This window comes from Pristiophorus japonicus, chromosome 10, assembly GCF_044704955.1.
Source record: "Pristiophorus japonicus isolate sPriJap1 chromosome 10, sPriJap1.hap1, whole genome shotgun sequence".
Taxonomy (NCBI): domain Eukaryota; kingdom Metazoa; phylum Chordata; class Chondrichthyes; family Pristiophoridae; genus Pristiophorus; species Pristiophorus japonicus.
In genome coordinates, this window is record NC_091986.1 from 172,489,287 (window position 1) to 172,515,415 (window position 26,129).

At 44.3% G+C, this 26,129-nt stretch overlaps 1 protein-coding gene across 6 annotated transcripts in view; it reads left to right on the forward strand.

The window, feature by feature from the left end:
* Positions 1 to 26,129, forward strand: part of brca2 (BRCA2 DNA repair associated) — a 93,710-nt gene that overhangs the window by 30,564 nt on the left and 37,017 nt on the right. For all 6 annotated transcript variants that reach the window (XM_070892326.1, XM_070892330.1, XM_070892327.1 and 3 more), the window contains 3 exons: positions 1,058 to 6,145; positions 11,090 to 11,188; positions 25,308 to 25,386. In XM_070892326.1, the coding sequence (XP_070748427.1) occupies positions 1,058 to 6,145; positions 11,090 to 11,188; positions 25,308 to 25,386 (5,266 nt within the window). The remainder of the gene's footprint in view (positions 1 to 1,057; positions 6,146 to 11,089; positions 11,189 to 25,307; positions 25,387 to 26,129) is intronic.

The following is a 26,129-nucleotide window of genomic DNA, read 5'->3' on the forward strand; positions in this document are numbered from 1 at the left end:
ATATTCAATGACCCAGCCTCCACAGCTCTCTGGGGCAGAGAATTCCATAGATTTACAACCCTCAGAGAAGAAATTTCTCCTCATCTCAGTTTTAAATGGGTGGCCCGTTATTCTAAGGGAGCGATTTTCAGCAGCTTGCCGCCCACTCGCGCTGACATTCCTCGTGAAGATCTGCCCAGTGCCACTTTCGAGGTGGCCTGGAGCGGGCGGGAGGGGAGAGCCGCTGGTAACCGCCCGCTGACGTCAGCAGACAGCCGAGCGGCGCAACTGACCTCCCGCCCGCTGAGCTCCCAGATTCCTATGGGCGGGAATCTGCGGGACTCGGCGGCAGAACGGGAATGGACTACAGGCTGGTCTGTCCCCGACAGTAAGTCTGAAGAACCTAAAAAAAAAGGTAAGTGAACATTTTTAAATCTTTTTTTCAACAGCGACTTACCTGCAAGGTCTTCGAATAGGTTTTGTATTTTTTTTGGTGATTTTTTTTCTTCAGCTCTTTGACCCTCCGCGGGCCCAACTCCATCCTCGGCGGCACTTGGGCGGCAAGCGCCTCTGCTGCTGATAATGCCACCTGCCACCCAGATTGGCGGCGTACACTTTCCATTTGCCATCCTTCGAGGGACCTTCTTCATGAATATCCCGCCCAAAGTACCGTTTGGTACCTCGGCGGCACTTGGGTGGCCGGAGGCCTTGCTGAAAATCAGCTCCTAAGACTATGTCCCCTAGTTTTAGCTTCCCCTATGAGTGGAAATATCCTCTCTGCATCCACCCTGTCGACTTGGAAGTATATCGCGTTACTTCATCATCGTTGGGTCTAAATCCTGGAACTCCCTTCCGAACAGCACTGTTGGGAGTACCTTCACCACAAGGACTGCAGAGGTTCAAGATGGTGGCCCACCACCATCATCGCAAAAGCAATTGGGGATGGGCAATAAATGCTGGCAGTGCCAACGATGCCCACATCCCACGAACAAATAAAATAATACACCTCTAAGGCCAGGTCGTCGTATTCTGTGACTTTTTGTGGGGTTTTAACTTCAGTATGCTTTTCTGTTTTTAGGTTTCACTACTTCAGCTACTTACAGAGAAAATAAGGAAGTTACCAGTGCTGAATGTGTTCCATGCATTGATCCCTCTGATAAAGCCAGTAAGACACGTAACACTGAAACAAATGAAAACCTGCAACACAATCATCAGCTTTCTAAGGAATTTGGCCATGTAGAAGATGGAGTAGTGCCTCAGCATCTTAAAGATGAAACTGTTGATAATTTATCACACACTCCTAATAATGATAAGAATTGGCATAAGTTTGTGACTCCACTGAATAGCAGACCTGCTTCCCGTAACAGTCGGGAGCGTAACATTTTTGCCACAGCTTGTCGCACAGTGGCTAAAAGGCTAACTATGGAACATAAAGTGATGTTGACTAATAGTTTTGGTGTCCAGGCTGAAGATGGTGAGGACAGTTGTGTATGTTCAGTTGTTAACTCTGTTCAACCAGAGAACGCAAGTGTAATTGAAGACACTGTTCTGCAGAATAAGGAGAGATCCTGTTTTGAGTTTAGATTGTCACCTTTATCTGATGTAAATCAAATTCCTGTGTATCATGATTGCAGTAAAACAAAATTTCAAGGAAACACAGTTATCCATGACGACTTTGACAATAATTACACATGTGTACCAATTTCTGCACAATTATCAACCAAGCAACTAGCCTGCACTTCGATTATATCTCGTAGGGTACCATCTCACTCCTTCTGTATCTCTAATGTTTTGCACAAAACAAAGCAACTTTTTTCTGATCTTGAAAAATGTAAGAAAACTTTGAAAAACGAGACTGATCTGTCCGAACCCCAGCAAATAAAGCCAAATGAAAATATGGAGATATTATCAACTTGTTTGAGTAAAGAGAAACATTTTGAGGAAAGTTTTGCTGCTGATAAGGAATTGTCAAATAAAGATCAGAAGCTTGGCTTGCATACTTATGTAGAAGCTGAAAAGAGAGAATGTTCTGTTAATACAGATTTTCATATAAATAATCGAAAAATTGCAGTGTTGGCATCCACTTTGAAGACCAGAAAATTGATTACTGAAGTCGGCAATGATGCATTCTTGGCTTCTTCAGATCGTGCATTGGTACAGCCTTTGCCAGAATGTGAAATAGAATGTATGGAAAGTGCTTTTACAGGAGCCAAGAAAATGTCATGCAACATACCATGTTACATCATATCCAGTCTTGGAATGACTTGCAACAAATCCTCCAACTTAACAGAGGCATGCATAAATTCACATAAGAAAACAAGGACAGCTCTTTCTGAATCTATCACCGAACCAAAATTGCATGAGCTTACTGAAATGACTCAACCTTCACAGTGCATTGTACCAATACAAGAAAGGAACACAAGTCGAATGGAATTGAAATCTCCGAGTGCGGAAGATGATATCAGTTCTGTGACAATAATAAAAGAAACTTGTACAATTTTAGAAAGCACAAAAACCCTACCGATATCTGAACATTCTGAATCTTGTAAATGTGTGCCCAACTTTAATGACCTTCAAACTGCTGAACTGCACACAGATTTATCTGCAGAAAACCTTTCAAAAGAGAAATTGTTCAAAACATTTGAAAATGAGAGCTTAGAAGTAAACTCTGCACAGGCAGTTATCGACGAATATATCACTTCAAAAAATAGATTTGAGAGTCAAGAAGGTAATAGTTCAATCTCTTCAACTAAAGCAGAGATTAAAACCGAATCTCCTGAACCCAAAATTGCCTTGGGAAACGTTAAACAGCCGCCAGTTGCCTTTATAAAAACAGAAACTTTTGATTCCTCTGCATTTTTATCTCAGCCAAAATTGCTTGGAAAATGCGCTTGTTTGACAGCTAGTCAATCAGCAGAACTAACAGAGTTGTTCAGCATATTAGAGGACACAGGTAGCCAGTTTGAATATACGCAGGTTAGAAAACAATCTGCAGTTGGTGATGTAATGAACAAGGATGCCAATCTGCTCGTTATTGAGCATTTAGGTCACACTCCACCAGCTCCTATTTTGGATAGTTGTAAGGATATTGATTTTAGTGAAGATCTTGACGTTGAACCTTCAATGCTGTTGAACAGTAAGCCATGTAATTCACAACAGCGAGCAGAGTCCTCAAAAACAGAGATTAAATCTGAAATCTATCAGCAGAATGCAGACAAAATAGACCAAACCATTCCAAATAAACTTATTAATTCCTTTGTTGGATTGAGCAATAAAATGAAAAGAATTGCAGCATTTACAGTGCCAAATTGTTGTGCAAATTCTATGGAACTTACCTCAAACCCTGTTAAAATACAATCACTTACAACACTTAATAAACCATTTCCACCTCTGAAAGATGAAGTGAGTTTTAAAGGAGCATATGGAGGTTTTTGTGCAGCAAGTGGGAATAAAATAAAGCTCTCTGTTGAGAGTCTGAAAAAAGCAGCAAATGTTTTCAGGGACATTGACAATGACCATGGTCAAACTACTGATCCGCTACATGCAACTAATGATTCAGGTTATTTACTAGATAGGTCGAAAAAGATAAATGAAGATAAATTAAATGATACAAAAACAGTAAAAAGTAGTGTGTCCTACCAGCTGCATGCAGCTCTTAACAATCTTTTAACTGTGAACAAAAATAGTCAAAATAACATTTTGAAAAGTGGGAGCAAAATTCTGAATTGTGATAGAAAAGTAAGTGGTTTTCAGACAGTAGGGAGCACTGTATCTGAAAAAGCAGCTCTGGATAAAGCAATATATTTGACTACTGAGCAAAACTTGAAAAAATCTGACCGCAAGAACAACAGGAAACCTAGTACAATGAAAAATACAATTTGGCAAAAGAACACCTGGAAATCTGGCTACAGTGGCACAAAAGATACTGGGGACAAGGAATTATTTGACAGTAAAATGGAGCCCACAGATGATTACTTATTGCCCAAAGCTTTTACTAGCCAAATCAAACCCTCGTTTGAAGCAACAGATAATGACAGTAATGAAATTAAGTGTTTCCAGACTGCAAGTGGTAAGAAAGTCACAATCTCCAAAGGAAACCTGGATAAAGCAAAAAGTTTGCTTGAGATCAAAGACTGCTACAGTGAAAACTGGCAAAATCCCAAGCTATCTACAGGAACAACAAAAAATGTATCTCAACAACTTGATAAGAGCATGAATACTTTTCAAAGCGATCTGAAAAAAGATCCAAATATGCAAATCTATAGTCAAAAAGGGAATAGTCAGGCAGAATCAAATGTTTCAATTGATGCTGCATTTATAGTTCCCAGCGAGAAAAACATCTCTGAGGATAGTAATTCAATTCAAAATAATTTACTCTTTGCTGCTACAGGCAATGGAATGAACGGATTCCAAACCGCTAGTGGCAAGATGGTTCCTGTCTGCAAAACTTCTCTTGACAAAGCAAAAGCTTTATTTGCTGAGGAGGACCTATTGAGTAAAACTATAAAACATCCTATCAAAACATTTTCCACTGTATCTCCTTGTCCACATACTGGCTCGCCAATCGTTCAGAGTGCAACAAAAAGTGCAGTGAAGAAACAATTGGAGAATAATCACAGCCCTGAAATGCTTCACCTTTTGAATTCTAAAAGTCACAGCAAGGTGCATGATTCTTCTGTTCAAAGAGAACATATATTTGAGCATTCGGACTTGGGCATTGGTACAGAAATGAAAGGTTTCCAGACTGCTAGTGGTAGAAGAGTCAGTGTGTCAAAGGTGGCTTTAGATAAAGGAAGGGCTTTGTTTGTTGAAGAGGATTATAATAAATTTAGAAATTTAGAAAGTTTAATCTCATCTGCAAAAATTAATAATGTGCCTCCTGAGGGCAATGTTTTAAATGATGGAGACTTGGAGGAAACTAAACTTCCACAGAGGTTAGAAATGAGAAACCAGATGAACAGTCTTCCAGCTAAGCAACCTTTAGGGTTCTGTACTGCAAATGGTAACATTGTTTCAGTTAGTGAAACAAACTTGAAATATGTAAAAGAGAAATTTTCAGATAAAGAACCTGGGGGAAGCAAAGTTTCAGTTTCCAATACGCCAAAAGTTAATAATCAAGGTGATGTCATTGTATCTGAGCCTCCTCAACAGTTTCTTACAACTGGACCGTTTGCCTTCAGCACAGCAAGTGGAAAGTCTGTACAGGTTTCAGAAGAATCTTTAAAGAAATGCAAGCATTTCTTTGCTGAAGCAGAAGTTAATAAGCAAGAATTCGAGAGGACCATAGACAAAGATTTGAAATCTAAGGAAAACAGACTTTCAGAAGAAATATGGTATTCAGATACCTCCAGCACAAAGGCATCACTTGGATTCAACACAGCAAGTGGAAAAGCAGTTTTTGTTTCTGATGATGCACTTCAGAAAGTTAAGTATACGTTAAAAGAATTTGACATGAACGATGGTTCTTTAAGTAGCCCAAAATGCCCTCAAAATACATTTTGTGAAAAAGCTCAACAGTTACCATTAACATCTACTTGTTGTTCTTCTCTTATCTGTAATACTGCTATGAGCAGTGAACAAGCTTGTGAAGAAGAAAGTTCAGAGTTGATTCACAAAATATCAAATAACTGCGCAGTGAACATTTCAATTATGCAAAATCCTGTCCAAGTAGAGTCAAGTGAAAGGAAAATGAATCATCCTGAGATTAATAGATCTACAAGAAATTGGGCATCATCTTGTTTAAATGCTAGCATTCCCATGTCTGGATTTCAAACGGCTAAGGGGAAAGAAGTAATGGTAGAAGAAAGTAGTTTAACTGCAGCAAGACTGCATCTGGCTTCAAACGAAAATGATAAATTGGACCACACAGCTGAGAGTGTTAATATGCACACTGGAAGTACAATTAGACCAATGTGCAATGTAAGCAGTGTTTCTACATCTACAGTACACGCATTGAAGAGTAATCATGGCATATATCCCAAAATGCTGGAAAATGACATGGAAAAAGAGGCTGTGGAAGGTTCAAAGGCTCTGACGGAAGATGATGAACATTTTGATTTTCCATCATGCAAGGCGTTTAGATCAACCTACAACAGCACAAATCATTCCATTAGACCAGACTTGAGAACAGGAAAGAGACTGAGATCAGAGGGAAAAACCGCAACAGGTAAATTGTATAAAATATTGATTAAATTATGTAGGATAATCTGTTTAATTTCCATAAAGTCATTCCATCAGGATTATGCGTCAGTTGAGCCCTGGATGTTCCAGTTTAAACCACTATTATTTTTGTAGGCAGGGTAACCTGCTCATTCTACCTCAAATCAAGCATATTGGCTTGGTGCTGTTTTTATTACATCTATTTGAGAAATGCCTTGGGATGTTTTTGACATCAAAAACGTGTGATAAAAGCAGGTTGTTTTCAGAAAGTGATCTAGTTTTTACAAAAGTGTTTGCGTTTGATCCATGTAATGTAAGGTAACTCTGTTTCTGTTTAACCCATGTGTGAATATTTTACCCAGGTCTGGACCCAATTTCTTTTTCCATCCTGCCCCACTCCCACTTTGCTTACCACTTCTGGCCCTGCTCTCTTCTCATCAGCTCTTCATCTTCTCCAGCCTGTCTTTTCTCATGCTATCATCTCAGGCTTGAACCAGCCCATGGCCTCACTCTGCTCCTTAGTATCTTGCACCGTACTCATTACAGTCTCTCAAGATGCAACCCCAGCTGTTGACCATCCTGCCCATCTTATTCCTTGGGTGTTAACTTCTCTCAAAATCTCTCCATGCATCTTTCATCTCGTCTGTGCTGCCTGGCCCTGCCAATGGATTATCAATCACTATCCTGTTCTGCATTGCCCTCCAGAGTGTTCACAAACTCTCAAATTTGCTTTCTACAACCGCATTATAGCTAAATCTATTGACGTAATGATTATAACAGAAAACTTGCTTACGGATGGTGACTCCTTTCCCCCTCATCGAAGCCTTCCCACCTGGAGACACGTTCCATCGTTTGCCCCATTAAAAAAAAAGGTTTCTCCTGCTCTTCTCAATCTTATCTGTTTAATCTTGTATGTATGTATGTATGTATGTATGTATGTATGTACGTCTCCTTGTTCGTTGGGCGGGCCACATCGTCCGCATGCCCGACACGAGACTCCCAAAGCAGGCGCTCTACTCGGAACTCCTACACGGCAAGCGAGCCCCAGGTGGGCAGAGGAAACGCTTCTAGGACACCCTCAAAGCCTCCTTGATAAAGTGCAACATTCCCACCGGCACCTGGGAATCCCTGGCCCAAGACCGCCCTAAGTGGAGGAAGAGCATCCGGTAGGGCGTTGAGCACCTCGAGTCTCGTTGCCGAGAGCATGCAGAAATCAAGCGCAGACAGCGGAAGGAGCGTGCGGCAAACCAGACTCCTCACCCACCCTTTCCTTCAGCCACTGTCTGTCCCACCTGTGACAGAGACTGTAATTCCCGTATTGGACTGTACAGTCCCCTGAGAACTCACTTTTCGAGTGGAAGCAAGTCTTCCTCGATTTCGAGGGACTGCCGATGATGATGAGACCTCTCAAATACTGAAAACAGTCTGTTTCTATTTGCTCTGTCCCATCCCTTTTATAATTTTAAATACCTCTATCAAATCACTCCCAAGTCTCTGGTTCAACTAAAATAACCCCTTCACTTCTTTCTCCATATTTGTATTTTGTCATTCCAGGCTGTATCCTAGTGATCATACGCTGTACCATCTCTCTATTGTCTTAGCATTCTTCCTTTGGTGTGGAACCCAAAACTGCACCTCGTACTCGGATTATTATCGGCATGTTCCACCTCTGCCTCTTTCCCCTACTCTTCTGACAATTCCTCCTCCTTCAAACACCTCACTTTCTTTATCCCTTTCATGTAATCCTCATTGTCTACTGCCATCCCAACCCCGATGCCAACATCCTCATAGAGATCTCCCCATTTTTAAATTTTTAGTTTCTGTCCTTGTTCAGTCTCCCCTTTCATGTAAAACTCTCATCATACCCATGGCCATCCCCTCGATCTTACCATCTCGAGCAATTTTTCCACTTCACTGATTAAGATCATCGCTAACCACTTCTTCATCTCCCTTACCAACCAAATTCCCTTACTTTTCTTCAAGCCCACTACCCTTGCCCTCTTCTGCATAACAAAAAATCTCGACTATCTCCCTTACAAATCCATCCATAAACTCCCAACTCCCTCTCCTCTGGCCCTCTATTTCTCACAGCATATCAGCTACTGTTGCCCTACTCAACTGCTTCCTTACTCCAGCCTTTGACATCCTTGTTTACACCAAATCACTTGCCATTTAACACTGTTACCATTCCCCGAGGTATCATCCTATCTTCACTCCCTTAATTTATCACCAGATTGAGCCTCACCACAGAAAGTGCTACTTTACCTTGGTCTCCTGGAAAATCATCCTCTTATTACTACAGGATCATCCTGAAGGGCAAGGGCAACCCACAACTCCTTTTCTTCATAACAAACCAACTCCTCAAACACCTTTCCCAAGCCCACACATGTACAACATCAAATACAAAGAGCACATTTGTGTCTCAAGATTGAGACCATACAGCTGCTTGGGCCGTCGCCTCCCCTCTTCTCTTCCACACCCACGTGGCATGCTTACTGACATTAATGTTTCCCTTTGCTCAGGTACTGTACATCTCCTTTCCAAAACTAATAGCACTTTCTCCTCAAAAAGCCCATCCTTGATCCATCTGTCCTTGCGGCCCATCTCTAACTTTTACCTCACTAAAATTTTGAACATGTCATTGCCATCCAACTCTTTGCCTATGTCTTTCAAACCTCCCTGTATGAACCTATTCAATCTGGCTTCGAAACTACTCAGCATTGAGACTACTCTGGCCACAGTCACAGATTTTATTCTCTATCGCAGAACATTATGCCTCCTTGACACGCCATGAAATTTGACATATTTAAACAAACCATCCTCTTTCATTGCCTTCTCTGCTGTCAGCTCAATGGAACTGCTCTTGTGTGGTTCTTCCTGCCCCCACAGTTACCTAGGTAGCTCCCCAAAGATGCATCCTTAACCTTTTCTTCATCAACTATATCCTCTGCAGGCATGGGGGTCGGGTTTCATATTTACTGGGACGACACCCAATTCTACCTCCAACAACTTCCCATGGATGTCAAAATGTCCTCCAACTGAACCATGAGAAGACTGACGCTATATTTTTTTGACTCCCACCATGAACTCCTTTCCCTTGCTCTTACATAGAATTACAAAGAATTTGCAGCACAGAAACAGGTCATTTGGCCCAACTGATCTATTTTGGTGTTTATGCTCCACACAAGCCTCTTCCCACCCTTCATTGTCTAACCCTACCTGCATAATCCTCCTATTCCTTTCTCCCTCAAGTACTTATCTAGTCTCCCCCTAAATGCATCAATGCTATTTGCCTCAACTAATCCTTGTGGTAGCAATTTCCATATTCTAACTACGCTCTGGGTAAAGAAGTTTCTCCTGAATTCCTTAATGCATTTATTAGTGAGTATCTTATATTTATAACCTCTAGTTTTGGACTCTCCCATAATTGAAAGCATCTTCTCCATGTCTAACCTATCAGACCCCTTCATCATTTTAAAGACTGTTATGGCACCACTCAGCCTTTTATCTAGAGAAAAGAGCACCAGCCTGTTCAGTCTATCCTTGTTGTTATAATCTCTCGGTTCTGGTCATCATTCTTGTAAATCCCCCCCCCCCCCCGATACCCTCTCCAGTGCTTCCACATCCATTGTGTAATATGGAGACCAGAACAGTTGATTCCTTTCCCTTGCTATTGATTTCATCCTCTTCTCTAGACACTCATTCATGGCTGAATCAGGCTTTGCAAAATCTTGACATGCTATTCAACTCAGAGTTGAATTTCAAACCCGACATCTTGTATGCCACCAAGACTGCTTACTTTCACTTCCTCAACATTGGCCATCTCTGCCTACCACTGCAGAAAATCTTAACACTCTTCGTTCCTCTAGATGTTCTCCTTGCCAGCCTCCCAACTTCCTCTCTCTCTAAGTTCAAAATAATTCAAAGTTGTCCTACTTTTACCCATCAGCCTTGCTGTCACTTATTTACACTGGCTTCATGTCCCAATTTAAAATGATCATTTTCCTCTTCAAAACCTTCAACAGCCTTGCCCCACCTGAATTTTCCAACTTCTTCCAACCTTGAGTTCCCTCGTGTACCTTTTGGTTTTCTGACTGTGGCCTTCTGTGCATCGTCCTACTCTGGAACATTCTCCTTAAAACGCTCTCTGCCTCTCCTTTCTCGAACTTTAAAAGCTTTCTTAAAACCACGCTGCTGGTTCATGCTGCGTCGCTCCTGGGCCTCGACCTCCGTTCCTCACCGCTTCTGACCTCTGGACCTCGCCGACCGCCAGACCTCCCTCCGACCTCCGGGCCTCCCTCTGCCCTCCGACCTCTTCTGGGCCCCAACCCCGCCGCTGAGTTCGACCTTGCACCAAGAGGCACCAACCAATCAGTTACCTGGGATGCCATGACGTCCGATTTGTCGTCCGCTTTGCCTTTGTCGCACTCTCAGGCTGGCTCGTGCTGCTCCCTGCGGTGGCTGGGTCCTGGTGCTCCTCTGTTCCCACCCAGGTCGGGTCGGTTTCATGTCCCAATTTAATATGATCATTTTCCTCTTCAAATCCTTCAACAGCCTTGCCCCATCTGAACTTTCCAACTTCTTCCAACCTTGAGCCACCTTTGGTTTTCTGACTGTGGCCTTTTGTGCATCATCCTACTCTGGAACGCTCTCTGCCTCTCTTTTCTTGAACTTTAAAAGCTTTCTTAAAACTCATCTTTTAGCCCTAACTTCACTATTGCCCACTGTCTGTTACTCTTTATTTTTCTTTCTGTAAAATGCCAGTAGACATTTTTTTTATGCCATCTAAATGCAAGGTGGTAGTGTTGGCAGAATAAGGACAGTATCTAGAAATCTACTTTACAACAGTTCATTGTGTCCGCATTGTTTTAAAAAAAAATGAGGATTGGTATTCCATCTTTTTACATAATGCATGGTTGTTATTAATGAAACTGGATGATTTTTGTTTCAGAGGAACCTCTACCAAAAAGACAGCTGTTATCTGAATTTGACAGAACTATACAGAGTGATCACAAAGCTACATTCAAACCTTTAATATGTAACCCTGAAGGTAAGCTGCTTATCTGTACAATTGAGTTCTGAAAGTATATACTGATAATTTCACATGGTTGTGTTTGACTTCACATTTTATCTTGGAACTTTATTTTGTTACCTTTTAAGTTTCCTTCCTCTACGAGTATGCATTATTTCCTAGCTCAGGTGATTGTACTTGAATGTACGGAATTGCGCAATGCTGCTCTCACGCCATTGCTATTTTTTTCAGTATGGGCAAACTTAATGGTTTCTCTTCATGACAGCCTGAATAATATTTGAGAATTACAGCTCAATGGTATCCAACACATGTAGTTGACAGTAATCACAAGCCACTCAGTGAATTCAGAGCAGGTTCCACTGATCTGACATTGAGAATTTTATTTTTAACAAAGGTGGCAAAATAAACTACAAACCCATTGGTTATGTGACACAAGCTGGGAAAAATAAAATAATTTTCATTGTTAGGAACAAACTTACAGATTACCTATATAAAAATAACCTAATAAATGATAGTCAATATAATTTTAGAAGGGGAAGATCCTGTCTGACCAAAGTATTGGGAAGTGGCATCATGTAGTGTACCTGTATAGAATCATAGAATGGTTACAGCACAGAAGGAAGCCATTCGGCCCATTAAGCCTGTGCTGCCCCTCTGCAGGAACACTTCAGCTAGTCCCAGACCCCAGCCCTTTCTCCGTAACCGTGTAATTTTCTTTCCTTAAGGTCCTTATCCAATTCCCTCTTGAAAGCCACAATTGAATTTGCCTCCACCACATTTTCAGGCAGTGCATTGTAGATCATAGCCAATCAATGCATAAAAATGTTTTTCCTCATGTCGCCTTTGGTTCTTTTGCCAGTCACTTTAAACCTATGTCCTCTGGTTCTCGACCCTTCCGCCAATGGGAACAGTTTCTACCTACTCTGTCTAGACCCGTCATGATTTTGAACAACTCTTACTAAATCGCCTCTCAACCTTCTCTGCTCTACGAACAAACTCAGCTTCTCTAGTCTATCCACTTAACTGAAGTCCCTCATCCCTGCAGTCATTCTCTTAAATCTTTTCTGCAACCTTTCTAAGGCCTTCACATCCTTTCTAAAGTGCGGTGCCCAGAATTGGACACACTACTCCAGTTGAGGCCGAACTAGTGTTTTATAAAAGTTCATCATAACTTCCTTGCTTTTGTACTCTATGCCTCTATTTATGAAGCCTGGGATACTTGTGCTTTTTTAACCGCTTTCTCAACCTGGCCTGCCACCTTGACGATTTGTGCACATATACCTACAGGTGCCTCTGTTCATGCACCCGCTTTAGGATTGTTCCCTTTAGTTTATATTGCCTCCTCGTTCTTCCTACCAAAATATATCACTTTGCACTTTTCTGTGATAAATTTCATTAAGTTGTGTCCACCCATTTCACTAACCTGTCTGTGTTTTTAAGTCTTTCACTATCCTCCTCACTGTTCACTATACTTACAAGTTTGGTGTCATCTGCAAATTTTGAAATTGTGCCCTGTATACCCAAGTCGTCCTCCTTCTTAGGCAGTCCCTCTGAGTCGAGGATGATTTGATTCCACACTAAAAATGAGTTCTCATGTGGCTGATGAGTCCTATGGGATTCCCAGGTGTCGGTGGGGAAGTTGCACTTTTTCAAGGAGGCTTTGCGGGTGTCCTTAAAGCGTTTACTCTGCCCACCTGGGGCTCGCTTGCCGTGTAGGAGCTCCGAGTAAAGTACTTGTTATGGGAGTATTGTATCGGGTATGCAGGCGACGTGGCCCGCCCAACGGAGTTGATCGAGCGTGGTCAGTGCTTCGATGCTGGGGATGTTGGCCTGAGCAAAAAGGCTGACGTTGGTGCGCCTATCCTGCCAATGAATTTACAGGATCTTGCGGAGGCAGCATTGGTGGTACTTCTCCAGTGCTTTGAGGTGCCTGCTATACATAATCCATATCTCTGAGGCATATAGGATGGCGGGTATCACTACTGCTCTGTAGATCGTGAGCTTGGTGCTGAGTTCCTGGTCTTGAAACACTCTTTTCCTCAGGCGACTGAAGGCTGCACTGGCACACTGAAGGCGGTGTTGGACTTTGTCATCGACGTCTGCCCTTGTTGACAATAGGTTACCAAGGTATGGAAAATGGTCCACGTTGTCCAAGGCCTCGTTGTGGATTTTGATAATCGGAGCAGTGCTGCGTGGCGGGGGCAGGTTGGTAGAGGACCTTTGTCTTGCGGATTTTCAGTGTAAGGCGCATGCTCTCTACGCTTCAGTGAAGGTGTTGATGATGGCTTGGAGTTCAGCCTCCGAGTGTGCGCAGACACAGGTGTTGTCTGCGTACTGTAATTCAATGACAGAGGATGGGACAACCTTGGATCTGGTCTGGAGGCGGCGGAGGTTGAACAATTTCCCATTTGTTCTGTAGATTAGCTCCACTCCAGCTGGGAGCTAACTGAGGGTGAGATGGAGCATTGCAGCAAGGAGGATCGAGAAGAGTATTGGTACAATGACACAGCCTTGCTTGACCCCGGTCCAAACGTAAATTGGGTCTGTGGAGGATCCGTTGGTCAGGATCACGGCTTGTATGTTGTTGTGAAGCAGGCGAAGGATGGTGACAAACTTTTGGGGGCAGCCGAATTTGAGCAGGACGCACCATAATCCCTCACGGTTGACTGTGTCGAAGGTGTTTGTGAGGTCAAAGAAGGCCATGTACCGGGGTTGGTGCTGTTCCTTGCATTTCTTTTGGATTTGCCGCGTGGTGAAGATCATGTCCATTGTGCCCCTTACTGGGTGGAATCGGCATTGCGACTCTGGGAGGAGTTCTTCAGCCACAGGGAGAAGGCAATTGAGGAGGATTCTTGTGATGACTTTCCCTGCAGACAGCAGGGAAATTCCTCTGTAGTTACCGCAATCAGACTTGTTGCCTTTCTTGAAGATGGTCACGATTACCGTGTCTCTGAGATCCCCTGGCATGCTCTCCGCCTTCCAGATGAGAGAAATGAGATTGGGTATTCGTGCCAAAAGTGCTTCTCCGCCATGTTTTAGTGCTTCGGCAGGGATTCCATCTATTCCTGAGGCCTTATTTTTCAGTTGACGGATGGCCTTTTCTACCTCATGCCGGGCTGGGGTTGTGCTGCGATGATGGCATGCAGCATGCTGTGGGATAGAGTCGAGGACACTCCCGTCGAAAACAGAGTCTCGGTTGAGGAGATCTTCAAAGTGCTCCTTTCAGCGAGCACTGATTGTCTCTCTGTCCTTGATGAGTACCTCTCAGTTCTTGGCCAGCAGTGGGGTAAGGCCTTGGGTGCTTGGGCCGTAGGTGATCTTGACTAGGCTGAGAAATCCAAGCATGTCATGGTTGTCGGCTTGTTGCTGGATCTCCTGTGTTTTCTCCACCTACCATCTGTTCTTTCGGTTGCGTGTTTTTAGTTGGACCTTGACCTTCAGACGTTTGTAGAGCTGCTTTTGTGCTCTCGAGTTGTGTTGCTGTTTCCAGTCCAAGAATGCCTTGCGCATGCGGCTCATTAGCTCCTGGATCTCTTGATTGTTCTCGTCGAACCAGTCTGGGTGTTTCCAGGTTGGCAGACCGAGCGTCTCTTCGCAGGTGCTAATTATGGCGGTCTTGAGGGCAGACCAGGCGCTGTGGGCATTCTGGGTCACTGGAAGTCGCACGTTGGCAGTGAGGCGCTGGTTGAATAGTGCTTTCTTAGCCGGGTCGTGGAGTGTCCAGCATTGATTTTCCTGCGGCATTGTTTCTGTTAATGTTGCTAGTTTTCGGGCTGTGATAATGTTAGAACAGATTAGTCGGTGATCCGTCCAGCAGTCATCAGCTCCTGTCATGGCACGGGTGATGCGCACGTCCTTGCGGTCCCTCGCTCGGACAATGACGTCGAGCAGATGCTCGTGCTTGGTGCGAGGGTGATGCCATGAAGCCTTATACTTGCCTTTCTGACTTAACACGGTGTTGGTTATGACAAGGGCATGTTCTAAGCCTTTCATCAGGAGGATGGCACCGTTGGAGTTGGTTTTCCCGACCCCTTCTCTGCCAATCACATCTCCCCAGAGGTCTGTGTCCTTTCCAATGCTGGCGTTAAAGTCACCCGGGGGATCAGCTTGTCATCCGTTGGTACTCGGTATAGGTATTGTTCGAGTTTGGAGTAGAACTCCTCTTTGGTCTCGTCTGTAGCTTACAGTGTTGGGGCTTACGTGCTGAAGACTGTAGCGCACTGGTTCTGGGCTAGGGTGTTCCAAAGAGTCGTGAGGCGTTCGTTTATCCCGCAAGGGGAGTCTGTGAGACGGCCAACAAGTTCATTTTTTATGGCAAAGCCAACCCCATGAAGGCGCCGATCTTCTTCTGGTTTACATTTCCAGAAGAAGGTGTAACCAACACCTTGTTCCTTGAGCTGGCCTTCCTCTGCCCACCGCGTCTCGCTTAGGGTGGCGATGTCGAAACGTCTGAGCTCCCGGGCAACGATAGCAGTACGCCGTTCCGGTCTGTCGCTGTTGGGGTTGTCCACGAGGGTCATAAGAACAAAAGAAATAGGAGCAGGAGTAGGCCATACGGCCCCTTGAGCCTGCTCCACCATTTAATACAATCACGGTTGATCCGATCATGGACTCGGGTCCACTTCCCTGCCCGCTCCCCATTACCCCTTAATCTCTTATCGGTTAAGAAACTGTCTACCTCTGTCTTAAATTTATTCAATGTCCCAGCTTCCACAGCTCGCTGAGGCAGTGAATTCCACAGATTTACAACCCTCTTGAGAGAAGAAATTCCTCCCCATCTCAGTTTTAAATGGGCGGCCTCTTATTCTAAGATTATGCCCTCTAGTTCTAGTCTCCCCTATCAGTGGAAACATCCTCTCTGCATCCACCTTGTCAAGCCCCCTCATAATGTTATATGTTTCGATAAGATCACATCTCATTCTTCTGAATTCCAATGAGTAGTGGCCCAACCTACTCAACCTTTCCTCTATAAGTCAACCCCCTCCTCTCCGGAATCAACCTAGTGAACCTTCTCTGAACTGCCTCCAATGCAAGTATATCCCTCCTTAAATAAGGAGACCAAAACTGTACGCGGTATTCCAGGTGCGGCCTCTCCAATATCCTGTATAACTGTAGCAAGACTTCCCTGCTTTTATACTCCATCCCCTTTGCAATAAAGACCCAAGATTCGATTGGCCTTCCTGATCACTTGCTGTACCTGCATACTAACCTTTTGTGTTTCATGCACAAGTACCCCCAGGTCCCACTGTACTGCAGCACTTAGCAATTTTTCTCCATTGAAATAATAACTTGCTCTTTGACTTTTTTTCTGCCAAAGTGCATGACCTCACACTTTCCAACATTATACTCCATCTGCCAAATTTTTGCCCACTCACTTAGCCTGACTATGTCCTTTTGCAGATTTTTTGTGTCCTCCTCACACATTGCTTTTCCTCCCATCTTTGTACTGTCAGCAAACTTGGCTACATTACTCTCTGTCCTTTCTTCCACGTAATTAATATAGATTGTAATTAGTTGGGGTTCCAGCACTGATGCCTGCGGCACCCCACTAGTTACTGATTGCCAACCCGAGGATGAACCATTTATCCCGACTCTGTTTTCTGTTAGTTAGCCAATTCTCTATCCATGCTAATATATTACTCCCAACCCTGTGAACTTTTACTTTGTGCAGTAACCTTTTATGCAGCACCTTGTCAAATGCCTTCTGGAAGTCCAAATACACCACATCCACTGGTTCCCCTTTATCCACCCTGTTCGTTACATCCTCAAAGAATTCCAGCAAATTTGTCAAACATGACTTCCCCTTCATAAATCCATGCTGACTTTGCCTGACCGAATTGTGCTTTTCCAAATGTCCTGCTACTGCTTCTTTAATAATGGACTCCCAACATTTTCCCAACCACAGATGTTAGGTCTATAGTTGCCTGCTTTTTTTCTGCCTCCTTTTTTAAATAGGGGCATTACATTTGCAGTTTTCCAATCTGCTGGGACCTCCCCAGAATCCAGGAAATTTTGGTAAATTACAACCAATGCATCCACAATCCCTGCCGCTACTTCTCTTAAGACCCTAGGATACAAGCCATCAGGTCCAGAGGATTTATCTGCCTATAGTCCCATTATCTTACTGAGTACCACCTCCTTCGTGATTCTGATTGTGTTACGTTCCTCTCTTTCCCCCCCCTCCACCCACCCCCCTGCCCTATAGCCCCTTGACTATCCACTGTTGGGATATTTTTAGTGTCCTCTACCGTAAAGACTGATACAAAATATTTATTCAGAGTTTCTGCCGTCTCCATGTTCCCCATCACTAATTCCCCGGTCTCGTCCTCTAAGGGACCAACATTTACTTCAGCCACTCTTCCTTTTTTATATCCTGTAGAATACCCTGTACATTTATATATCCTGTACATTTACTTCCTGTAGAAACTCTTGCTATCTGTTTTTATATTTTGTGCTAGTTTACTTTCATAGTCTATCTTTCCTTTCTTAATCATGTTTTTAGTCGTTCTTTGCTGGCTTTTAAAAGCTTCCCAGTCTTCTGTCCTCCCACTAGTTTTGGCCACTTTGTATGCCCTTGGTTTTAATTGGATACCGTCCTTTATTTCTTTAGTTAGCCAAGAATGGCTATCTTTTCTTTTACACCCTTTTCTCCTCACTGGAATATATTTTTCTTGAGAGTTGTGAAATATCTCCTTAAGTGTACGCCACTGTTCATCAACCGTCCTACATTTTAATTTATTTTCCCAGTTCACTTTAGCCAACATTGCCCTCATACCTTCATAGTCTCCTTTATTTAAGCTTAGTACGCTGGTTTGAGATCCAACTTTCTCACCCTTCATCTGAATTTGAAATTCCACCATGCTATGATCACTCATTCCAAGGGGATCCTTTACTAGGAGATTGTTTATTAATCCTGTCTCATTACACAGGACCAGGTCCAAGATAGCCTGCCCCTGGTTGGTTCCGTTACATCCGTTCCAGCTCCTGAACTTTATTTTGAAGGATGCCTTTGCGTGAATTCTTTTAACGTGGGGTGGCCATTGCACACCAGCTACCACATGGGCTTGACAGAGCAAGGTCTTGGTCCAGTGGCAAGCAGGTTCAAGATGACTGAAGACCAGACTCCGCTATATGGGCCTAGTACATACAAAGACACACACTCGTACTGTTCTCCTTTCTCTTTCACACAGAGCCTCTCTCCCTGGGTTTCATAGGGCACACTGGCAGCCTCACGAACTCACTGTTAACCTGTGCTGCGCCGCTCCTGGGCCACGGTTCTGCTGCTGGTCTATGCTGCACTGCTGCTGGGCCACAACCCCGCTGTTGGTTCACGCTGCACCACTCTTGGGCCTCGACCTCCATTTCTCGCCACTTCCGACTTCTGGGCCTCGCTGACCTTCTGGCCTCCGACCTTCGGGCCTCCAGCTGCTCTCCGACCTCTTTTGGGCCCCAACCCCATCACTGGGTTCGACCTAATACCAAGAGACGCCAACCAATCAGCTACCTGGGATGCCCTGACGTCTGATTTGTCGTCCACTTTGCCTTCGTCGCACACTCAGGCTGGCTCGCGCTGCTCCCTGCGGTGGCTGGGTCCTGCTGCTCCTCTGTTCCCATTCAGGTCGGGTCGGCACCGCTGTGTGTCCTGGGGTGCTGAGATTTTTATCCTGGTGTTGGTGCTCCTCTGTTTCCACGTAGGTCGGGTCGGGTCAGCACCACTCTGTGTCCTGGGGCGCTGAGCTTCTTAACCCCGCTGTTGCTGCTCCTGGTGCTCCTTTCTTCCCACCCAGGTCAGGTCGGGTCGGCGCCAAGTCCAAGACAATATATATCAAGTCCTAGTCCTGACCCCTGAAAAACAGCACTGCATATCTTCCTCCAATCCGGAAAACAACCATTCACCACGACTCTCTCATGCAGGACTTCATTGAAGGCTTCCGTACAAAGACTGCAACAGAAAGCCTAAGGCAGTTGGTATCCTACGTAAATAGTATGTAGTTTTATAAGATCTGTCAGAATCGACCTGTCCGTGACCCCAACAAACCACGCTGGGTATAGGTGTATTGTAAATAAGCTCAACAGATTTTATTAAGTAGTTTATTTCCAGTATAAAGAAATAATACTTAAGGCAATAGATAGTCTGTTCCTTGAAACCTCAACGGAAGCCTACTGAGTGACTGTGGCGCTGTCTCTTGCTGTGTTCTGTTGACTGTAGTTCTTCTCCAGTCTTCCTCTGTGTTTGCACTGCCTTAAGGGTTCAATAGCTGTTTCTCTTATATTTTTTTTCCTCACACATACGTACATGATACCTCGCAGCTGCTTAGGTTTCAACTCTTACTAGCTTTTCGACCTTCAGCACCTTATCTGGTATTTTGCAGACGGAATGTTTTTCTCTGAGAACTTCTACACAATCTCGTATTATTTAGTTTTGGTCTGTAGCTTAGCGATAAATGCACTATAGACCGTTGTTTTATTTTGTGTCTAATTAATATTCTGGCCTTGAGAGCCTATCTCCCACAAGCTGTTTCGGCACTTAAAAATATTGGATCATCGTGCTTTGCTAAAAATGGTTAACATAATATTGGCATAAGGCCTTTTACAAGCGTACGGTTTAAACTAAAAGTTAAAATAAAACATTTTAAATGATTAAAAATTACACATACATTTAAAATTAGTTTAGGTAAATTTTGGCCCATTTGAAAAGGTTTATATTTGTTTTTCAAAAAATTAAAATTTTTATTCTAAATGCTGAATTAAAGGCTCTTTTAATTAATTTTGAACATGGGAACATTTATTTTTATTTAAGTTGTGTAATTTATTTATTTGGGGATTTATAATATGCTTACGGGAATTCCTTATGTAAATGGAATCCCCATCAGCATCATAGGAATCCCCCTTTTTGATTGGTTGACCGGGCTCTCATGATCCCAGGGACACTTGCAAAACACGTGCGCTCCGGGATCCGTGGGCCTTTAAGACTGCAGGCCCGAGAAGGGAACTCTCCGTAGCTGTAGAGCCAGGGGGTAAGTACGGAAGTATTTTACAGGTCAGAGAGGTACTCTGGTGGTATGCCTGCGACCGCAAATTCAGGGCCTCTGGTGGTGGTGTTCACAGTCAGGACAAAGCCAACTATTCTCGGAGTGCATTAATGACTAGGTATATGGGGATCTGGAGCTTTTGAAGCTCTACCTAGTTGCAGAAGTGTTCAGCTGCATGATTGACTGCATGATGAATAGCTTTATAACGGGAAGATCCCATTGTGATATCACCTAGAACAGTGTTCAATAGAAGTTGCTGCTTTGCCACAGGTATGGCTACAGCAACACTGTTTTAGCTACGTGCATCCATATGAGTAGAAAACACCTTTCACACAATACAGGTAAATGTACTTAATGTATATATTTACGTAAACACCTACCACTATTTGGTAACCTAGGAAGTAAAGCACTCGCACACTGCTTTTCATTTTACCATTTTACTAACCAACATACAAAAAGGTTAAAATACATGTGCGTACACGTGAGTATTGAGATCACATGCTCAACGACAATGTCTATTACTCATTTTTATTTGCTAATCAGGGGCCCAAGTTTCCACATGATTTGCGCCTGATTTTTAGGAGCAACTGGTGGAGAACGGACTATCTTAGAAATCGCAATTCTCCACATTTTTTTTGCTGCAGTTCTAGTCAGGTAGAACAGTTCTACTTTGGAACAGAATTTTTTCTTCAAAAGGGGGCGTGTCCGGCCACTGACGCCAGATTTCAAAGTTTCCACAGTGAAAACGTACTCCAAACTAAAGTAGAATGGAGCAAGTGAAGATTTTTGTAGAACTGAAAAAACCTGTTCTACACATTAAAAAATCAGGCGCAGGTTACAAATTAGGCGTCCAGAACGAGGTGGGGGTGGAAGGGAAGTCATTAAATTCTATAATAAATCCTTATTTATACTTATACAAATATTATACAAATAAATCCAACCTGAATAAACATTTATAAGCAAAGAAAAGATTAAATAAACCATCTTCCTACCTGTGTGAAAGTGTTTCAGGCAGGCCTTTCGGGACCGAAGGCTGAACGGGCCGGCCCGAGACTTCGGGCAGGGCCCGTCCCCAGCACCAGATTTACAGATAGGTGGCGTTGGGTTGGGTCGGGTCAGGTCGGGGAGGTTCGGTTCGGGTGGGGTAGGGGGGCAGGGAGAGAGAGGGAGGGGGTGGAGAGAGGGAGGGGGGGGAAGGGGGAGAAGGGGGAGGTCAGGTCGGATCCAGTCCGGGAGCGGGAGTCGGGTCGGGTCCAGTGGAGGGGGATCGGGTCGGGTCCAGTGGAGGGGGGTCGGGTCGGGTCGGGGGGCGGGAGCGCGGGTCGGGTCCAGTCGGGGGGGCGGGGAGCGGGAACAGGAGCGCAGGTCGGGTCCAATCGGGGAGGCGGGGACTGGGAACAGGAGCGCGGGTCGGGTCCAGTAGGGGGCGTGGGGGGCAGCGCGGGTCGGGTCCAGTCGGGGAGGCGGGGAGCGGGAACAGGAGCGCGGGTCGGGTCGGGTCCAGTTGGGGAGCGGGAACAGGAGCGCGGGTCGGGTCAGTCGGGGGGGGGGTGGGAGCGGGTGTCGGGTCTGGTCCGGAGGCAGCAGGGGGGGAGCGGGTGTCGGGTCTGGTCCGGAGGCAGGGGTGGGGAGCGGGTGTCGGGTCTGGTCCGGAGGCGGGGGCGGGAGCTGGTGTCGGGTCTGGTCCGGAGGCAGGGGGGGGGGCGGGGAGCAGGTGTCGGGTCTGGTCCGGAGGCAGGGGGGGGGGCGGGGAGCAGGTGTCGGGTCTGGTCCGGAGGCGGCGGGGAGCGGGTGTCAGGTCTGGTCGGGGGGCGGGGGTGGGGGGAAGCAGGAGCTGGCCATGGGAGGAGCCTTATTCACGCAGCCCCAGTGAGGCCATTCGGCCAGGGCTAGAGGCTGCGTGCTTCGGGCCCCTCCCACACAGTTCGGCGCCTGGAGCTACTGCACTTGCGTGCCCACTGTAGCGCGCATGTGCAGAGGTCCCGGCACTGTTTTCAGCGCAGGGACCTGGCTCCGCCCCCCCACAGCTCGTGCTGGCTGCGCCGAGGGCCAGAGGAGCTGCAGGTAGGTGGAGAATACGGAGGATTTTTTTAGGCGCACTTTGTGGCGCGAAAAACGGGCGTCCAGGCGCGGACTGCGCCGTTCTAGGCGCGTGTGGAAACTTGGGCCCCAGAAATGCAATTAACCACATGTGACTGGTGGCTAACATATTGGACAACACGGATCTCGAGTAATGACAGAATGGTGATGGCCAAATAAGAAAAGTGCAACATCCATGGCAAATCTTATAGAATGTGTTGCCGTTCCTGGCTTATATCGCACTAACAAATGGTATTTTGTGTTGGTAAGCACTACAGAAACAGGTGATCACATTAGACTTGAAATAGTTTGTTTGTTTGTTTCTTCTGGTTTCAGACTCGGTATATTTTGGTGCATTTTAAATAGAGTACAAAATCTTTATTGTTCCAATATTGGCATTGAAATATAAAAATTAATCTCCCTAAGAGTCACTGTTACCATCCCCAAAAATGTTAATATCACCTGAGGAGGTGTTAGAAACTAGGGATACCTAAAAAAAAAACATGGTTACGGGACTAAAACTGTGACGCGAAGAATGCTGTGTTTACATGATGGTGTTGGAGCTGGAGACAACAAGTCTCCTCAGACTAGATAGATGCTTAGAAGTGCTAATGCTTTGGTTCCCTGCTGATACAGCGTTCTGTACGATGACAGTCATATACAATTATCTGTTGTTTTCAAGTTAAGACTTCAACTTTGTTTATGTATCTTTAATTTAATCAACTAAGCTCTATTATTACTAACAATCAAATTATAATGCTATGGTAGGAATTGAAGTTAACTTAACAGAACTGCTTGCGAAAATAAGTAAATGTTAATGTGTTCTAGAAAGACTTAGGGCCTGAACTTCGTCGAAGTCAAGGCCCGCCCAAATGCCACCCAAAGGACCGCCGAGAGACCGGGCGGTACTTTGCCAGGAAAATCCCTCTAAAAAAGATGGCAGTACCACCCGGCGGCAAAATAATGGCTTACGCCGTCAATCTGGGCGGCAGCAGGCGGGAGCTCTCAATCTCGCCGGCAAATGCGCTTGCCGCCCAAGTGCCGCCGAGGATGGAGTTAGGCCCAGGGAGGGTGGAGGAGCTGAAAATTAAAACCATTACCAAAAAAATAAATAAATACTGGAACACCTTCAGGGAACTCCATGCCGTTTTTAAAAAAAAAAACAATTTTTTTGAACATGTTCACTAACCTTTTTTTGCAGGTCTTCATACTTACCGTTGGGGTTAGACCTGCCTCCATGCAGCGGTCCTTCCCCCTGTTGACACCAATCTGGCAGCTCGGCAGGCGGGAGGACACTTGCGCTACTTGGCCGTCAGCGGGCGGTCCCCGGCGGTATTCCCCGCCTGCTGCTGCCCGAGTGGAAACTGGTACAGAGGGAAGACCAGCGGCAAAACTCAGCGGCAGTGGGCAGTAAGGTCACCAATATCGGGGGACTTAGAATGGAAGGAAGTTGGGGAAGTTAACGTAAACAATATCTCAGAATGGAGTAATTTGCTCGATCATAAAGATGGGTAACGACCAATGGTTGAAAGAGTACTGGGCTTGGCCTTGTATTAATGGTACCCGAGAGGATAGGGGCCAGGGAGATAAGACACGAATTCCAATGAAAAGAACCCTGAGAAAATATAAACAGGAAAGACATTTGGACAAGATCATGAGACATCTTAAGGAAGGGCTTTGTTTTAAGAATCGAGACAAAGAACTCAAAGCCCCATTGAGTTTTTAGGGGAACCTCTATAGGCCAAAAGATCTTATCAATATCTCATTTCAGGCCCACCCCTAAAAATAGAATAAACGTAACCTCCTGGGGAATTGTCCTCACAGACGGAGGAGGAGAGAGCAATAGGCTCGAGACAAAATGAAGAGAAGATGCTCAGAGAACAGCTCATGTGTGCTAACCGTCTGTCCGATCGGATCGGTATCAGCTACTTGTCACGGTTGTATGTTTTTGCTGTATACCTAAAGTTATATTCCGTCTTAAACTCTAATTAAACACAGTGGGTTGGAATTTTCAATGGCTTACCGGTTTCTGGGCGGTATTGGCCATTGTGGACGATAATCAGGTGAGTGAAAAATTCCCTACCTGAGTTGCGCCAGCGGTTTTGAGGTACCGCTAGGAAGCGGACCGCCGGCGTGTACCGTAATCAGATCGCCCTGGCGCGATATTTGGCTCAGCGGTGACCCGTAGGTAAGTATGAAAAAAAATGCCCACAAGGATCAGCGGAGCTGGGCGGTAGGTGAGTAGCTCTTCAAGAAAAAGGTTAGTAATTGGTTTTTTACTCCATTATTTTAAAATTCTGGTGTGGTGATTTAGTTTAAAATAGTCTTGAGAATGTGTTTTGGATTTTTTTTTTACAAAAATTATTTTGTGTTTTTCCTGCTGCTCGGCCCAACCCGCAGCCTTGGGGTAAATTTTTAGTGATTTTATTTTTGGTTTGTTTATCGGCCATTTTCTTTAGGAATCGCCCAGTCGACCCTAAATTCCACTTTCTTGCCCAGATTGGGGGTGCAGTGCCCATGATTTTCGCTCAGTGGATTTCTTGGGTGGGGGTTCGCCGGCGATAATTTTGGGAATCTTAGCGGTCTTTTGGGTGGCAATCGGGCGCTGGCGGGCTGTTAAGAAATTCTAGCCCTATATACCCACCATATTGGTTTGCACCCAAACCTGATTGTTTAGAGTGATCAGAGATAGCTGTAAAGAGGTTATTTCTAACAGAGAGCAGAACTAATATAATGGTAACCATTGCCATTAAGAGCTTATGCACTAATACAGTTAAATTCTACATAACTAGTTTTAATAATTTTGATGAATTTAATTTTTAACATTCCATTAACCAAAGATGGCAATACAATTATGAATAGAGACTGGAGAAAGCTCTTTTCAGTAGAACAGAAAAAGTTAAGAGGAGATCTGATACAGGTGTTCAAATTTATCAGACGCTTTAATGAACTGAATAGCTTTATTTAGACAACAATGTAATTTTTTAACCAATGGGGCCAAAAAATGAAAGTGTTGTTTTTTTCAGGGGCACTTTGTGACCGAAGGAAGTTCATGTACAGTATCCCACTTAAGCCTGTTGTCTGTGGTCCATCTAAAGACAAAAGGTAATTTCAGAAGTATGTTTCAGAAATGAAGTTTAACCTCTGATTTTAAAAAGTAGAATTTTGATTTGAATATTAATTTTGTTACTTTATTGCAAAAGCAAAACTTATAGATTGTTATTATTTAATATGTGATCCATAAAAACATTTGTGTATTAATTTCTATGCCCCATACTGATTTTTTGTATTAGTACCCAAAATGTAATTTGCATTTCTTTTACTTTTTTTTCCCTCAGACTCTCAACTTTTGCTTGCCCAATATTTATCCACTTCCCTTTTAAAAGCTACTATGGATTCTGCTTCACCCACTGCTTATGATGGGGATTCTGTGTCCCAGTAACACTTTGCATTTAAAAATAATTCACCTAACATCTTCCTTTTTTGGGGGGGTGACAATCCTAAATTTATTCCCTCTAGTTGCCAACTTACCAGCCAGTGGAAGTAATATTTCCTGGTTTATCTTATCAAAATCCTTCATAATTTTCAGCACCTCTTATCAGATTTTCTCTTCCCCTTCTTTGCTCGAATGAAAAGAGCTTCAGTTTCTCTAGTCTTTTCTCATAACTTGTCAAGCTCCAGTGTTGTCTTAATAAATTTCTTCTGTATATTATCTAAGGCTTTTCTAAAGTAGGGTGCCAAAAACAGACAGAGTATTGTATCTGTGGCTTAACCAAAGATTTGTGCAGATTTAGCATTTCCTTTTTTTTAAAATAATTCTCGGGATATGGGCGTCGTTGGCAAAGTTG